At 37.0% G+C, this 18558-nt stretch overlaps 1 protein-coding gene across 2 annotated transcripts in view; it reads right to left on the reverse strand.

Annotated features, from left to right (window-relative positions):
• Positions 1–18558, reverse strand: part of WDR7 (WD repeat domain 7) — a 277823-nt gene that overhangs the window by 176964 nt on the left and 82301 nt on the right. The window contains exons 17-19 of one of the 2 annotated variants that reach the window (XM_084779254.1): positions 15794–15889; positions 12968–13086; positions 11138–11261 (exon numbers count right to left, since the gene is read on the reverse strand). In XM_084779254.1, the coding sequence (XP_084635380.1) occupies positions 11138–11261; positions 12968–13086; positions 15794–15889 (339 nt within the window). The remainder of the gene's footprint in view (positions 1–11137; positions 11262–12967; positions 13087–15793; positions 15890–18558) is intronic. The other variant, XM_084779255.1, reaches the window with a different exon arrangement.

Raw genomic sequence — 18558 nt, forward strand, 5'->3', positions numbered from 1 at the left:
TACTTAATAGAGAGTAGGCTTTTTAGTTATTGCCTTATAATACTCTGATTTCTTTGATGTCTGTTGTTATGTTTCCCTGTTCATTCTGGTTCTTTCCATTTGAGTCATCTTTCTTGCTTTTGTTTAGTTAGGCCCAGGGTCTGGTGATCTTGTTTACCTCTCAAAGAACCAGCTCTTAGATTAGTTAATTCTCAATTATTTTATTTGTTTCTATTTCATTAATCTCTAGTCTGATCTTTACTTCTTGTCATCTATTTGATTTAGGTTTGATTTATTCTTTCTTTTCTGACTTTTTAAAGTAGGATGTTAGAGCTATAAAAAATCATTCTTAGGGCTGCTTTTAATGCATTACAGAGGTTTGGATGTATTGTGTTTTGATTTTTATTTCACCCAGGAACTTCTTTCTTGATTTCTTCTTTCTCATTCATCATTCAATTATGTGTTGTCTTATCTCCATGAGTTTATGTAATTACTAGAAATTCATTTGCTATCGATTTGAAGTTTCATTACCTGTAGTTAGACGGGCTTCATGGACTTATCTCAATTTTTATAAATTTGTTAAGATCTGTTTTCTGTCCCAGAGAAGTTTCCATGGCATATGAATAGAATGTTTATTTTTAGTGTTTGGGTGGAATATTCTATAGATATTTGTTATATCCATTTGAGGTATACTGACCATAAATTCTGATGTTCTGTTTGCTTTTGTTCAGAAGAAATAAAAATGGCCAAAAACTACCCCCAAAAGTTTTCATCATATTGAGCAATTAGGGAAATACAAATAAAACAAAGCTGATATTTCATCTTGTCCCAGTGAAAATGGCCAATATCAAGAAAACCAATGCTGAGGATGCTCAGCTATTAAGAGTTCATACTGCTCTTCTAGAGGACCTGAGTTCAGGTCTCAGCACCCACATCCAGTGGCTTCAAACTGTGTGACGCTGCAGCTCCAGGGTATCCAATGCCCTTTTCTACATTCTCCAGGCACCTGAATTCACACATGCACATCAACACACACACACACACACACACACACACACACACACACACACACACACACTACAGTTTAAAGTTAAAGAGAAAGAGAGAGAGAGAAAGAGAAAGAGAGAGAGAGAGAGAGAGAGAGAGAGAGAGAGAGAAATAAGTAGCCACAACTTAATCCAAAAAAAATGTACTGTACTTTCTTTTAATACTTAATAGGAAAAAAAAAAACCCAAGCCGTATGCTTCTTAGAAAAGCATGCAAATCAACTCCACACAGAACACTTCACAGAAACTTCCCCAAACTTATCTTGGAGAAAGAGAAACTTACCCAAATCTATGACTTTACCATCATTCAACCAACTAAGTCATAAAGTCATTATTATAACTGATTGTGGCTATTACAAGATGACTATAATCAAATTATAAAATTATACTATTATATATGGGGGATACCTTCAAAGCCAGAAATAGCTAATCTATATCTAACAGGTTTGCACACTTCAAGTGAAAATAATGAAACATACTACAAATATGTAGGATGGTCAAAACTTTTTTGTGTTTCTGTGAAACAGCTTTTTCATGCTGTATGTCAAGTCCATCGTGACAGGTAATGCTACTAGATGCAAACCCTCACGAGGCTCAGTGCAGAGTGCTCCACGCTGGGAAAGCAGGCAGAACGTATGGCCCAAAAGACCACACACAAAGAAACACATCTTAGTGAGGGGCTGTCTAGATATAATAAAGTGCATACTGACTCTACATCAGCTCTCTCTCCTCTACACTGTTAGTACAACCACATACGTGCATGTGGCCTGTGTATGATACAGAAAATCACTTGTTAGAGAAAGATGGTATCAGGGAATTAAGCACTAAGAATTTCAAGAGGTGTTACAAAAGCTACAAGAAGCAAAAACAGCAAGCTGATCCCATTGCACCGAGATGCAGCATTTCTGGACCTATTAGATTGTTCAGCGTGTAAAGATGCTTGCCACCCAGCCCAGCGACTTGAGTTCGATCCCAGAGCTCACATGACAGAAAACCACCTCCTCAAAGTTGTTCTCTCACTTCCATACAATCTCTCCAGCCCCAAAGATGGATTTAATCATGTTTTTAAATCACTAGAAATGTTCATAAATGAAGAATCATCCACCCGCTTCCACATTCCTTCTTCAAGCTGGATGTTCTTTAGTCTAAGGATGTTTCAAATGTAAGTCTCATCATCTTTTCCCAGTAAATTATAAAGTTCTTCCACAGGATTATACAAGAGAACCGGGACTACAGACTTGACATTCACTATGGTTCAAGTTTTTAAAGCAAGCAATAAAAATAGGTGATTGTGGTTGTTTTCATCACTAAATCAAGCACAAAAAAAAATCTTTGTAAGTGATGGGTATGTTTTATGGAAGAAACAGAAAACATGTAAAGGAAAATTACAAAAATACTAAGTACTGTTACAGATGACTGGATTGGCATTTAACAGGCTGAAAGAAACCAGATCAATCTCAATCTTGCTAGGGTCAATTCAGGTGTTCAAACAAAAAGAAATTTTTTTTCTTTATATTTGTGTGCTAGAAGTGCTAAAAATATTAACAAAGCCTGCAAATGCCATGTACTATGAATCATTTAAAATACATATTCATATCAAAATATGCTCAATAAATATAGCAAGTGCAGCAAATCAACAAAAGAACATCACTAGAGAATAATAAAGGAAAAAATACTGTATGAAAAAGCAGGGGGAGAGGAAGGAAAAAGATATTTAATGTAGTTGGAGAACTTTAGTCCTACAATGTGTAAATAATATTAGAACAAAAACTACTATTAGATATATAGTCATAGCAGAAAACATGGCAGCAGGCATGGTGCTGGAGAAGTAGCTGGCAGCCTTACCCACAAGTAGGAGGCAGACAAAAAGAACTAAATGGGAATGCTGTTGGCTACCGATAGCTCACAGCCTTCTCCCAGGGACAAGCTTCCATCCATAAGGCCTCACCTCCTAATTCTTCCAAAAGAGTGTCACTAACTAGGACCAAGTATTCAACATATGAGCCTATAGGGGTCTTTCTCATTCAAGCTAGTACAAAGTTTACAATTAAAACCCTACTGGAACACTTGCTTTATTAGAAAAACATGTTCCAGTGTTCACAGGAATGTTTTCTAAAGTACTTTATTTCCACTTGCATTATAAATTTTTTGTCTTCAGCAGATAAGCAAGAGAATGATGACACAAATCAATACCATCTTCTTTGGAGTGAATGATATTAGGTCATTTATTATCACAAAGGCCACTAGAATCTCAGCTAAAGGTATTACCATGCATTTCCATTTAAGCATCACTTTAAAAACACGTATCAAAGGTTGAATAGACAGTTCTCTTTTATAAATTAGTCTACATAGGCTTAAGTGCTTCCAAGTTTACAGCCACTAGTAAAAGTGCACAAATATCTGAATGGAGCCAGGTATGGCTCCTAGGTGTTTGAACATAAATTGCAGATCTAGGAGAAGCTTTGCTCCACTGCATTGAAAAGAGATGGGGATAGACTTGTGACAGACAAAAAGGAGGGGATTGCCAAAATTATTATAAGCCCTTGGGTCAAGTAGTTCTGCAGAAAAGGACCGAGTGCAATGAGACAGAGAGAGGCTTGTCAGAGGCCCAGCCTGGGAGGCACACACTTCCTCACTGCTGTATGGGACAGACAGCTGAATTGTCCTCTCTTTCACACCTTCCTTTGTTACAGTGCTAGGGGCCCCTTTAGTGCCCAGGAGCAGACAGCATTCTGATTCCAGAGGGAGCAGTGTTGCTCCTCAGAACCACATACTGCAGAGTTCCCAGCCTACAGTGTCACGTGACCACAGCTTTCTTTTTTACTATTAAAACTAAGCCTGAATAACCAATGCTTTCATTTTAAACTGGCCACTTTACTACTCTAGCTCCCAAGACTACTGTACTCATATAAGGAAAATCACAAAAATATTAAATAATGCCTCAAACAACATGTCAAGTAGAAGGGATTTTCTTTCAAACACCCATAGAAATTCCATTAGGTTGGTAACCAAATACAGATAAGCAGGATCATTTATTGTTGTTGAATACATGATCAATCTATGGTGTTTAAAATTAAGCTCAACTCCTCTGACACTCTAGAAGAAAAAAGAGGAACAAATATCTAATTCCCAATGAAACATTGTAAGCAAATACAATGTACAGTGTACACTGAATATAGTTTATCTGGAGATTAATTCTTTCTGCCTCCTAGTACACAGATGGGTTTATACATAAAGTACTCAGTATAAGATGGCTACAATTTCTTCAGATAATCTGAGAAAACCACACCCCTTAATCCAACTGATTTTTGAAGCAGGAATTCTAAAAGAAGTAGTTAACCAAATAATTTTCCCTTCACTTCACCAATTTCAATTCGTATAATCTCACTTAAAAGAAAAAAGGATACCCAGAATGCCACAAACTCCCAAAGAAGTGACCTGGGCAGACAGAGTGAAGGCCCTGTAAGGTGCTTATGCTAAAGCCCTGTCCTGTAGCTTTCCATCTTAACGGCCTTCATTCTTGGCCAGCTCACCCTTACTGAATATTTAACCACAATAAGGTGAATTGCTTGGCTTCCCTACTCCCACAGAAGTACAAATGGCAAATCAGAAATCAGGACAGAAGCCATCAGGAGTGAAAAGGATATTCATCACAACTGCTAAATTATAAAAAGACGAAGATGGAAAAATTATAAGAAATATAACCTGAAATGCAAGAGGCACCCGACTTAAGCTGTTCTTCGCCAAGGGGTTGTCTACGATAACAAGCAAGCAGTAGTCACACCCCGGCATAGATGGAAATGACAGCCTCTGCTTAGAGTAAATGTTTTAAAAATAGGAACATTTAAAAAAATATTTCAGGGGCTGGGGAGATGGCTCAGTGCTTAAGCGCACTGTCTGCTCTTCCAGAGGTCCTGAGTTCAATTCCCAACAACCACATGGTGGCTCACAACCATCTATAATGTGATCTGATACCTTCTTTGGCAGATAAAGCACTGATATACAATAAATAAAATAAATAAATCTTAAAAAACACAAAACAAAAATATTTCAAACAAAGATATATTTATAAAAATATTATGAGCATATATTTAGTAATTTTAAAAGTTCTCAGTATCAAGAAAAATCAATCCCCTAACATGGCTATCTCTGGGAGTTCCAAAGATGCAAGACAAATGTAAATATGAGAAAGAAAACAGAAAGGGAGAAAGGGAGGGACGGAGCGGGGCCAGAGGCTGGAGGTCGGGGGGTGGGGGCTGTGTAGTCCAAGGTGTATGAGAGCTGGAGCCACATTCAATTAAAACATATGTGTCAAACCCTTTCCAGCCTCCCTCCCACCTTCCTCCCACAATAAACCCTGGCACTATCTACCTTCTAGAGCGCACACTAACATTAGGAAAACGTCACCAGTTACACTTTCCATATATCGGAAACACACATCACCGCCGTACCTTCATATCTATTGTTGATCCATCCATATTTGTGCTCAGAGTCACCACTACTTTGTAAACATCAGAAGGGAGACTGAAATTCCAGGTTAAAAGCAGACATTACAGTATGGTTTGTTGGAAGTCAAACCCAAAACATTTTCTAAGGTTGTCTCTTGTTGAACAAAGAAATTCTATTGTTTCCAAGCTGAGTACAGGAGGAGCCTGATTCTGGCAACCTAACACAAAAGGGAGCGAAAATAGCAGGGGCTGGAAAAGAACAAAGGACTGAGCTTCCTGATAACATCAATATGTACTAAACACGATGTGTTCCACATTCGTCTATCAATAGCTCAGATGATAAACTTACAAATTAATACTACATTGACCAGCACTGAAGAAAATCACAGCAGAGACTCATTAGGAGAGATTTTTAATTTATATAATGAGAGTGAATTTTATGTGCCTAATGTTTCTGAAGCTAGAAGAGATGAGCACTGCGAGAAAGCAGAATGCAATGTATGAGAAATAATTATGCCTGTGACCTATTGCCCCATAAGGTCAATCTGTATTGCAGGCCAAAAGAAATCAGGGACCATCAGCATTTACTTCACAGAAGTCACTGACTGGAATGAAGGGCAAATGTGGACATATTTCATAAACCAGCAGGTGCTTGACCTCATAAAAAAAGTCAATTATCAAAATGCTACAAGTAAGAAATATATAAACGGTGGTTCCAGAAAACATTTTTAATTCAAAATAAATCTCAGGCAACATTTATCTTTATCTACATTGTAATTCAATAGTTTCAAAAATAACATTAATCCCTAGTTAGTAAAATTCTTAGTATTCTATAAAAGTGTTTTGGACTATACGTGATATACCACACACAAATGACTCAGGAAAATGTACAACATATTTCCATATGTTGCAGAATATTTGTAGTATTTAGCATTAGAATAGGGATAAAAGTACACCTACCCTCAAATTTTCTATCAGAATGATAGAAGGAAAACGTTATGTGCACACACACACACACACACACACACACACACACACACTGGATGAAACAATGATTGGTGACTGCTTCCAGACAAAACTATACCACCTGAAGTAACAGTCTCGTGCCATTCAATAACTGTGGTCTTTGGGGGTCTTATGAAACTTTGTGGCTGTCAGTTAAGGCAGGCTGCTGTTGCTTTTTCTTCCCTAGTGATGACAGAATACTGTCAGGGTCCCCGGGAGATAGAAACCTAAATGAATGCTGAAGCAGAAGCGTAAGGAGAACAAACCAAGGAGAGTGACAGGGAGCGCTGAGCAGCCATGCTCATTACTTACATTATGCGCTATGCTGGGTGCTCTGCACACGCTCAGGCCAGCGAAGAGAGCACCGGGCCTTGGCCCACGTACTCCTTTCTTTCACACAAATGCATAAAACAGCTTTTTAGTGGGCGATTATACACCACACCTACGTAAGGTACAGGGGGATGATCAACATGGCCGGTTGGCATCATTTTATCCTCAACCCTGTCCCTTCTTGACAGCAAAGTGAGAGGAAGCTGCTACCTATGCAAGCTCTGATCCTATAGGTTACCTATCACAGTCCATGAGCTCCCTGAAGAAATAACTAAAACAACAACAACAACAACAACTCTTCTATAAAAACTGGGCACTTCCAATATTGCTTATATAGTTGATGCATATCTTTAAGTTCTTAGAATGGTTAAATTACAGGACTATTGCTAATGAGTGGTGTACTTTCCAGATAGACTGTTGAGCATGTTCTCTATTTCTAAGTTTCTCATGGCAGAAATAGGTGCTGTGTTCGTAAAACAATGCTTTAAATGTCGCAGTGACTGTGGTCGCCGTGAACGCCGAGGGCAATGGTGGGAGAGACTTCACTGCAAGCAGGTGGGCGGCAGGTGTGGGCTGCCTACCAGCTGCCTCCATAACCTTTTGATCCCCTCGGACAGCAAATCTGTTCAACAGCCCTATGTGGTCATTCCTCATTTGTTAAATTCTTTCTTCTCCTTTAATACGTTCAGAATCCCTACTCCTTTAGCTTGCTTCTCTTTTATTAAACAGAAAGCTCCCAATAGAAGAAAGTAAAACTAATTTTACACTCAGCATTACAGTTCCAGAATTGATTAACATATTAGATCAAAAGTTGATAATGTGGGATGTTTAAGTAACATTTACTAGAATTTATGCCTATTTTTTTCTTGCACACACACAAAATTACAGCAGGAGATAAAATTCAAATGTTAGGTAACTCAGCATTCACATAGCTTTTGAAGTACTCAAAAATAGTATACCTAAGTAAGAAAGATTTAATTTTAAAAAGAGAAGTATTTAAATTAACTTAAGAGCAAACTATTTTGTTTAAACAACAATATATTAAATAGTGAGAAATAATTTTCTTACAGTTATTTTTCTGCTTCATTTTGAGCTGCAGTTAAAGATAACAGGACTGGGGAAAACACCATTTTATAGTAGTTCCAGAGAAGCCAAGTGTCTAGTCTACTAATTCTTACACATCTGCCCTCAGTTAAGATCTAAGAAAGGAAAGCTGAAGTGAGCCAAACAGAATGAATAGGGGGTAAGAGAAATGAGTTTTGAAATCTAGCAGTCACTTAAGTGTCTGAAGGACCTTCAGAAAAATTTTCAGTCCCCTTAGCCTATTACCTCATGTGAAAGAAAACAAAATACAGGAATGACAATAATAATACCTACTTTAACAGGTCACCATAATGGTTATATTAAAAATCATAGACCTTGCAAGTACTGAGCAAAAGTCTGATACAGAAACGTTTTCAAATGATGACGGTCATTACTACTCTATATACTCTATCCACTCTGGACCTACTAACTGACACCTCACGACAATGTGCTTCCACCATTGCTCTGGGAATAATTGGTAGCTATACTACACTATGCCTTTCTCTGTACCTAAGCCATTCTCTTCTTTCTAGGAGGAAAATAAAATGGCATCAGATATAAATGATAATGGCATCTCTTTTTCCAAAGTGTCAAAGTACAACTCTGCACCATTTTTTGATGTGTTTCTTAGATCTTTACACAAAATCACTGACCAGGCGTGGACAATGTCTTCATTCGACTTGCATCCATTCACGTCTGCTTTCCATGTCCTTTTTGTGATGGCCTGAGTTCATGCTAAATATCTTAAAATGGTTCTGCTTTTTATAAATTTTAGTAATTCAATTTTCCTCTTTAAAAAATCTGTACTGACTAGCTCTTGTGTAGTTTTACCATCAGCCTACTGTAAAATACCTCACTCGTAGTTTGTCCTCAATTGTGAAGATTTTTAAAAATTATTTATGTGTGTATACATATATACACGTATACATACATAAATATATTTTATATAAATATAAAATTATATATAAAACTATAATATATGTATGAGTGTGCCTGCAGGGTGTTGGTATGCTGGGGGCAGAGGACATGTGAGGTGTCTTCCTCAATAGATCTTCACATGATTTTCAGATAAGCTTTCTCACTAAACACAGAACTCACAGATTTAGTTGAGGCAACATAGATACTCTGGGTCCTGCTTCCCCAGGACAGGGATTACATTATCACACAGTTCCAACTGAGCCATCTCCCCAGACCCTTAAGGATGATTTATTCAGCAAGGTTTATGACACAGCTAATCATCAGGGTCTGCATTCCAAGATTAAGTTTCACGGCAGGAACTAGGAGCGTGTTTTAGATCATTTAGTCACATTCTCCAAAATTGGAGGGGTTTTCATCCTAACCCTTCTTTTCTTTCTTAATCTTCATAACTATATAGTCTGGAAACTTACTTTTAACTTTTTTAAATTTCATTTGTTCTTAATTTATTTTTATTTTATTTTGAGGTACTGGGGATCAAAACAGGCAAAGACTCTACCAAAAGAAAAGCTACAGCCACCAGCTCTAAAATTTTTATTTAAAAATTCCCATAAGAATTTTAAGGCTAATATCTTAAGTAAAGTACATATATGTTACAGGTCCTAAGTCATCTTTTGGGGTGAAGGAAGGTTTACGGGCACGTCTGACAAGGAGGGCTCTCCCTCTTATAGGACTAGGGGAGGGCCATGAAGGGGAGAGGGAGAGAGGATGGGACCTGGAGGAGCTGAGGGAGGGGGCTGCACTTAGAATGTAGAGTGAATAAATGGTGGCTCAAGACTGTAATCCCAGCATTCAGGGAAGAAGAGGAAGGTGATTGCTTTGAGTTCAAAGCCAACCTGGTCTACAAAGCAAGTCCAGGACAGCCAAGGCTACACACAGAGAAACACTGTGTCAAGAAACCAAGGAAGGAAGGAAGGAAGAAGGGAGGGAGGGAGAGAGAGAGAGAGAGAGAGAGAGAGAGAGAGAGAGAGATGATTTTTTTGTTTTTATTGTTGTTATCATTATTATTGTTGTTGCTTTTTTAACTTTGTTTTTTATTTATTTAAAAGGTTTTAGAAATTCAGTAAATATCTGGTACTTAAGTAGATAAATGTTTTAATTAGAAACTCTTATCCCCGGTTAGTCATGTGACTATGTGACCACACATGTTTCTAATTTTTATTTACTTAGCAAATCAATAGTGCTTACTGTGAGCTAGGTACCCTGTACACTTCACAAGAGTCAGCTCATTCCACTCCAACTCTGCAGAGCCTCCTAGCATCTTGATTTTCAACTAAAAAGAAGGAGGCTAAAAAACTTTGGTCAAGTCCCCAAGGTCACATGCCTGATTACATCACAGGGTCAGCACAGGTGTTCTGGCAATCAAATCTGCTCTAATAGTTACAAACTTTTCTTAATCTTATTTTTATGTTGCTTCTTGAACAGTGCACAGACTGCTATCATAACACATGGGATGGGTCAGGTGTGGGTAAGTACCTCTCTACATGAACAGTGGAAAAACTGTTTAAAATCCAGGATTTCACTACATAAAATGCAGGCCAAATTTATAGTAAAATATTTTTTAAAGTTTAATCAAGACTTTATATTAAAAACTGAAAATAGCCTGTAACTAACATAAATCAAAATAAAATTTTAATTGTTGACTTTTTTTTAGAAAAATAAAGACTTGAATTAACTGAAAAGAAACATTTTTATCAGAGAAAAAAATTACGGTAAGAAAAATAATCTTTTTCTAATGTACATTTAACCTAACCACATGAGTACAAAAGTTGTAATTTGTACAAAGTTACAAAAACATGCAATAATTTTCCTAGTTTGTGCAAATCAGAGTCATCTTAAAGACTCACCAACCACAACTCTTGCTAATTTTCTCTCTTTCCACTGTACACAGGTGTAACTTTACTATTTCTTTGTTTTACAAGTTTTCGTGTAATGTTAGCTCACAAGAGGTCTCTACGTGTCCTAACACAGTATCAATATGGACCCCATAAGCCCAACGAAACAAGAGGCAGAGGGAAAGCTAGAGTTAAACAGGGTAAGGATGTTTTTCTTATTGAGAATTAATTTCATAAGCAGCCAGATCATCAGTGAGTATTTTCATATTTGTTATATCTTGTTCTTTTTAATTGCCAAATTATAAACTACCAAGATTTAAATAGCAAAGACCAGATTGAGGACCCTTTCTTACTTTTCTCTTCACGAAGCATGTGAGTTTACTACTCTTTCTACAGCGTCCTCCCAGATACTTCAGAAAAGCACAAGAACTCTTACGTGATATGATATGGTCCATGTACTGAGGTAAGTAAGGAGCCCAGGTGTCAATAGTTTCCTTTCGTCCTGCCTGCTCAATTCTTCTCAGCTCAGCTAGAAGCAGGGCTTGAGCAGCCTCTCTCACCTGACAGAATCAGAGACAATGAGAAAACAGGAAGAACGTCAGCTGGCAAAGGAATATCCACAAATTAGGAAATTCATAGTGATATGAAATTAGAAATCACAGAAACTTCTTATATGAGAAATACTATCAAATATGGAAGTAAGTAGTTATGGCACAATTAAATGCTCGCATCTTATGCATGATCAAAGATGTTTTCATTTAAAAATATGTTTAAGCTAATGGACATTTAATCAGCTTTATGCACAAAACTTAATTTTCTAAAGAATTCTTACAATATATCATTTTCAAATATTAAATTTCCATGTAATTATTATTGTTAAGAATCAGTTTTCAGAGCATTAAATTATTTTCCCTTATGGCCAGTAGAAACTTAACCATATTTAGCAAATTCCTTATGTACAACAATTCTGCTTGGAGATAAGGAAAGGGGATCAGGGCAGGCAAATAAGTTAAAGCCATTCACTGAATAATAATGTTTGAGTCAACAGGCCAAAGAGATGACAGAGGTCTCCAAAAAATTCTTCATTGATTTGAAATTTACATTTCACCAAGCCTTTTTAATATTTGTTATCTACTTCATCACGTCAACAGCATTGATCTTTTATTCTATCAAATAGGTGTAAATCCACATGAATTCACATACACCTAGGCACAAACAAAATGGGTAAATAGATTTCTGTGTAACCTCTTTCAGTTCTATAGAGGGAATCATTTTTCAAAATCATATCAATTTTTATATCAACTGGCCATTCACCTGTTTTATTTTGCAGTTTAATTTTAGTTATGCTTAGCAGAAACACCATAGGCATGAGCCCAAAGAAGCTAGTCTATTTTTAAGGAAAGTACCAATCAATTTATTCAATTTATTAACTATAACTTACGGGCTAACCCAGCTTAACTTAAAGAAGAATATGAGTAAAACATTTTTTATAAATATATTGTCTTTTAAAGAGAACTAAAAGACTACTTAATGCAAATCTATGAAAAGTACAGTATATTCCAATTTTGATTGAAGCTGCATCAACAGAGTCCAGAACAGGCAAATATCTTAAAATATTATGATGTTTCATTAAACTATATGCCGGATATACAGAGGATCTATCAAATCATTTCTCATTGACATCTGGCCATTTTATTAAGTGTACATACCTACATGCAGCACCGTCATCTAGTGCCACGTGTGTGCTCTCATGAGACGTGCACTATTGTCTCTACTTCACAAATGATCTCCAAACAGAATAAGCAAAGTTACAAAGTTGATCACTGTTGGCACTGACACTTAATCCAGCTCTACTCTAATTCCAGAGATGGTCTTGTTTTACTATAACATGGGACCTTCATTGGTCTTTGACCACTCACGTGGAATTTCGTGGAAGGGATTGTACTGAATATGCACTCAGGGAGGGGGGTGGGGGAGGGGGAAGGGGGGTATGTGTTTTTGTCATTCCGACAGTTAAATAATTCTACAAAGTTGTGAGAAACTTTTAATGAAATAATGAATTTTTTAAAGTAAATAAACAAGCTAGAACATTTACTGTGTAGTGTAGAAACAAAGGAAGAAAAATATGGAAATCTTGAACCCTTATTTTCTATTAATGGAATGAGTAAGTGATAAAGACGAATGAAATAAACATTGCTTTTGTTTAAAATTCACATTTCACTGAACTTGTGAAATATTTTCATTTTCCTTATCAGCCCCACATTACCTCCAAGCACCGATCTTGCCATCTCCGAGCTAGCATCTCCAGTAGAGGAGGCCTGAACTTGTCCAGGCCCAGCAGGTCAGGCAGCATGACACAGTGCATGGCAGCCAACTGGCTCCATCCTATCAAAAGGTGACATGTTACAAATACTATAGACATCTTGGCATTCTACAGTAAATAGAAAAATTTTAATTATGTACACTTTCAAAAACAAAAAGGGAAAGTCTATGAAATTATGTTATAAATATTTTCAGTTTAATATTATTATGTATAAAATGACATGAAATATATTTCATCCTTCAATCATTTATTTGTAGCCAATAGGAACTTCAAATACTTTGAAAACCAATAAAGACAATTATCCACACAAAGTTTTGCCAAATTCCTAAAGAAAACACATTTATCAAAAGATTTTCTAAAATAAACCAATGAGAAGATGGGAAAGGATGGAAATAAGCACACGGGGAGGTATACATGTGACCTTGTAGCCATGAAAAAGGGCATTCACATAGGCACCCACCACAGGTTCAGTCGGTTACGACAAGGCCATCTGTGTGCTGCCAACATACCAGCCAAAATGGGAGTCTTCCCTTTTTGTCAGGAACTTTAATTAAGATAATTACTGACCCCTCTCTTGATAATTGAATCAGAAACTTAGTCACAATCAAAGCTGAAATAACAATACTGATTTTTAAGGAAATGCAAATGAAGACATTCCACAAAATTAAACAACTGACAATTCAAAATTTACAGTCTTAACCACCACTGATTCCAACTTAAAGATAATCAATTTATTTTCTTCCAAGTTTCTGATTCTTGATATGAAATCTAGTTATATGAGAAAGGCAGGTGCTATCTGCCACTATACCACTATACAGAATTTATGAGTTATTTCAGCCTTATTTTACAAGTGTGCAAACTGTATATATATTATGTAGTATCATAAATCATAAATAAAACAAATGCCTCATATGCTCAAATTATGTATGAGGCCATTACTAGTTCATAGTATTGTGCCATTTTCTCCCAAGGATAACAACCTAAAACCAATAAGAATGAAAGAAAAAGCATTCACTGTCATTTATAATGTATTATCTGTGAGCACAGACATTTATCAGTTCCGTATTTTGAAAGAATTAAACCTGTATTCCTCTAAGTTAATAAGAAAACTCTATAATAAAATATAAAGTGGTCTCTGAAATTGTGAAAAAGAGAAAGAGACAAGTCGCCTACTCAAAGATTCATCCATTCAGTAAGGAAATTCCCATCAACTGGAAATAAATATGTAACTGCATTAATTTAGGAGATAAACATACATTTATACTGAAATTCATAACACATGAACATATACATATATGTAGGTACACATATATCACTAATGAGTAATTTCTTGGTGTCCCGCAGACACAGTCTTCCTGAACTACTTTCAGCTAGGCTTTCACACATGATGATCCTTACCAAAACCCTATAGTATAATGTTAATTAACAAATATTATTCTAATTATTCCAGTCCAGCCTTCACATACAAAATTTAGCACAGTCCTCTGACAGCACAGCAAACAAGCAATGATATGACCATGTATTGTGTTTCCTGGGGAGCACTTCTTGTAGGGGCTCTGTGCTTCACAGGCAATCTAACCGTACCTCTGTTGGAACGGCCGTGCAGGATTAGCTTTGATGAAGAGTCAGAATCATTAGGTTGAGACCATATTGGAGAAAACGGATATAACACAGAACTCAAGAGTCCCATTACATTTCAGGTATAAATAACGCCAGGAGAGTTCTAAGTGCCAAGTATCTGCATGCTCCATTGCATGTTCCATTGCTAATTTCAGAGCACCCAAATTATTTCCCATCCATGTAACTACACAAGAAGAATACTAGCCCAGCTGAATCCAAAGGCTTAAATTACAGATTGTTTTGTGCCTCTGCCTGAAGCAGAACCAGTAAAAAGGTTGGTAAATTCCTATCAGCTTATATAATCAATCTGAAGACTTCTCAAATGAGAATACAAGTTAAGAGATTCACTTATATTTTGCGATTGTGTAAAGACAACAAGCTGTCTCACATACACTGATAGTACATGTAAAATATGTTTATTGTCATTAATGCTACAATCCACTATGACGACAATTGAACTTTTAACAAAGACGTCACAACCAAGATGAGCGTCTCTGCAGTCCTGTCACAGCGCTCTAGGGGACAGCAGACACATGTCACTCTAGGTAGGAGCAACATCACATTTTTTGCATATTTTTTATTAATTTATTCATATTACATCTCGATTGTTAGCCCTTCCCCTATTTCCTCCCATTCTTCCCTCCCTCCCACTTCCCCCCTTCTCCCCTCCCCTATGTCTGTGATTCAGGGAGACCTCCTCCCCCTATATATGCTCTTAGGATACCGAGTCTCTTCTTGGTAACTTGCTATCCTTCCTCTGAGTGCCGCCAGGCCTCCCCATCCAGGGGACGTGGTCAGAAAAGGGGCACCAGAGTTTGTGTGAGAGTCAGATCTCACTCTCCACTCAACGGTGGAGAATATCATGTTCGTCGGCTAGGTCTTGGTAGGGGTTCGAAGTTTACTGCCTATATTCTCCTTGGCTGGTGCCTTAGTTTGAGGAGGACCCTAGGACCCAGATCTGCCTGTCATAACATCACATTTTTTTTACAATTGGCACCTGGCATTGAGTTCAACAAATAAAGTTTCAAAATGGGAACTTCAGGGTTCATACAAAATAAAGCAGATGGATGAATAAATCAGATTAAAAAATAATGTCTATCAGGCCAAAGCAGAGACAGAAAGGAAGCTGTTTCAAGGGAGAGAGAGTACCTTCATTTACTAAGAAACAGGTGTGTAAAGCAGGAGAGGCAGAGTCAGAGCCAGAGTGATCAGCATCAGGCCGAGCAGAAACGACAGGTGCAGCGACTTGCAGAGGAAAACAGGAGAGATAAAGAGGAGAGGATTGAGGAACAGCAGATTCTGGAAAACAGCTCAGTATTAGTGAAGAAGGAAAACAAAGTTAGCAAAATATAGTGAACGTACAACTAAAAAATGATGTTTCGATTGGAAAGGAATGCTCATTAGAAGGTGCTACGGGGATGGTGCCTCTCTCTGATTGGTGATCAACTTCCTCTTAAAGTCAAGATCCTTTTTATATTATAAATTCACAATATAGCAAATCTTGTAGAAACATAAACACAAAGCAATAAAACTATTTTAAGAACTATCAGAAATGTAATCCAGTCTTAAAAATAAATCAGAGAAAACTTTGAGTCCATCACATTTTGACCATATTTTTCTAACAGCTTATTCTGTAATATTATATGTAAACTATTTTTACATATCTCAAAAAAATACTTAAGAGCATTTTGGGTCTCTACACTTACATAACAGCTCATTATCAAATATACCAACTTGCAAGGGACACACACAGTGCATTACACCTAACTCTTCTTAGAAGAATTGCAAAATATTTTCATTCGGTTTAAAAATAAATACACTAAAACAGTTATGAATTTTGTAATTCGTAGACGATGGATGAACCAAGACCCTCCCCCACTCAAGAAAGTTGTACTGCCAGGAAAATGTTGTGGTTTAAATTATCATATGAAAAAGCCGAAGGACCTTATGGCACACACATTCTACAACTGGGGGTCAGTGTTAAGATTGAGAGGTCATTGTTTGACACTTCCTTCCTATGAAAAAATTACCATATGTCATGCACAAGCACCTTCAAATTAATCCCTCTCCTTTCTTTTCTCACTGAGCAGCAACGAGCATGGGCCCCTGAGCAGATCAGGCATTGTCTGATGAATGGTATGTTTGCTTTTCACGCAGGGAAGGTCTTCTGCTATGATGGGACAGCTGCTGGAAAACAGCGTTTTTTGTAATTTTCACACAAATGCATCCTAATGTCACTCAGGCATGTGTGAGGTGAACAGTGGAACTAAAAGAGGTCTGTAACCAGTGAGAGGATGGGAACTGGCTCCAAACTTCTTTCTGGCACCTATAGACGTTTTATATAGAAAATTATAATGATTTTTATTATGATAGACTTGGGTTATATTTATTATAAAGTTATGACTATGTTGTGTTACATTTACCTATTTAATTGTATGCCATATGTTTAAAAATTCTACTATCATCTTTAAAAGAATACCAAATACTTTACATATTCCATTGAATAATTTTATTTTTCATTTCTTTTCCCTGTTTTATTACAAATTCAGTTAAAAATGACCAAAGTAACATTTACCTCCCTGTGCAAGAAGCCAAGGACTCTGCTTGTAGCTCAACTTCATGCCACCAAAACAGCTTAGCACCCTGCTCTGGGGAAACCCAACAGTTGAAACTTTGCTGTGATGTCAATTTTTAAAATACTTATTATCATTTGTTTGAGATGTGTCCTTGGACGATTTCACACACATCTATACGATGCACACTGGTCGCACTCCCACCCTGTGAGCGCCCCTTCCCTGGAGGCCCCTTTCTCACATTTTCTAGAAAAGCCTATGTTAGTTCCATCTGAGTTCACCTTAATTCTGTAGGTACACTAGAATGAGAAGATGAGAAAAATTAAAAAATACATCAGTGAAAGCTCATTAGTAACTGGACACTATCAGCTATGTCAAATAAGTGGAATTAAACCACGATGTTTATCCAAAATATGGGTATTCAAAAACTCAGAAGTGCAGCTGGCAAACCTCCTTGAGTATGCATACTAGGACTGGATGCGCAACACAGCCAACTATTTATAGAAACAGAAAGAGAAACCAGATTCTTGGTATTATAATTTGAGTTATGTTTAGTAGAAGCAGAAATTAAAATGTTATGCCTTGATAAACTCTATGGATGTTACAAATCAAGTCATAGAGATTAAGGAATTAGATTTACTATACCTTAAACATCTCTGGATCAACATAAATATTTAACTCACACTACCTCTTAACTTGAATGGCAAAATCTAGAAATACTTGTATAGTTCACTGAAAAGTTAAACTCTTGGGGCTGGAGAGACGTCTCAGCTGTTGAAAGCACTGGCTGTAATTCCAGCGAACCCGACTCTCTTCCCAGCCCCCACACGGCAGCTCACAGCTGCAGCTCTAGGAGATCTAATACCCTCACACAGGCATGCATGCAAGAAAAGCACTAGCTCACCTAAAATAAGAGCAAATAAGTCATTTTCAAAAATAAAATCTTTTCCCAGCTTTTTGTAACTGTCCTCATATAGAAAAATCAGAAAATAGAAAAAGATGCTACTCAAAATAAAATGTCCAAGGTTTAGTAACAAATGGCAAAGCTGATGAGTCCTGTGGCTGCACAGTGAAGAACTGTAGCATAAATGATGTTTTCTCATCTTACTACAGCACAAAGAGTGCAGTGTCCCCTATGATTTCTCCTTCTTACAGAATGGAAGGAAGGGTAAAGAGATACAAGTTCTACTATTTGCCAGAGAGGGTCCTTTAAGAAAGTACTATTGTAGTACAGAGCCCCATCAGTTGTTTATTGTCCCATGGAAAACTAGAGCGTTATAACAAACTTGTACAAGATATGCCTGTAAATCTCTGCTCCAGCTTTTCTTTAGATAGTATAAG

The sequence above is a fragment of the Acomys minous genome (assembly GCF_964271855.1).
Source record: "Acomys minous genome assembly, chromosome: 4".
Classification (NCBI taxonomy): Eukaryota; Metazoa; Chordata; class Mammalia; order Rodentia; family Muridae; genus Acomys; species Acomys minous.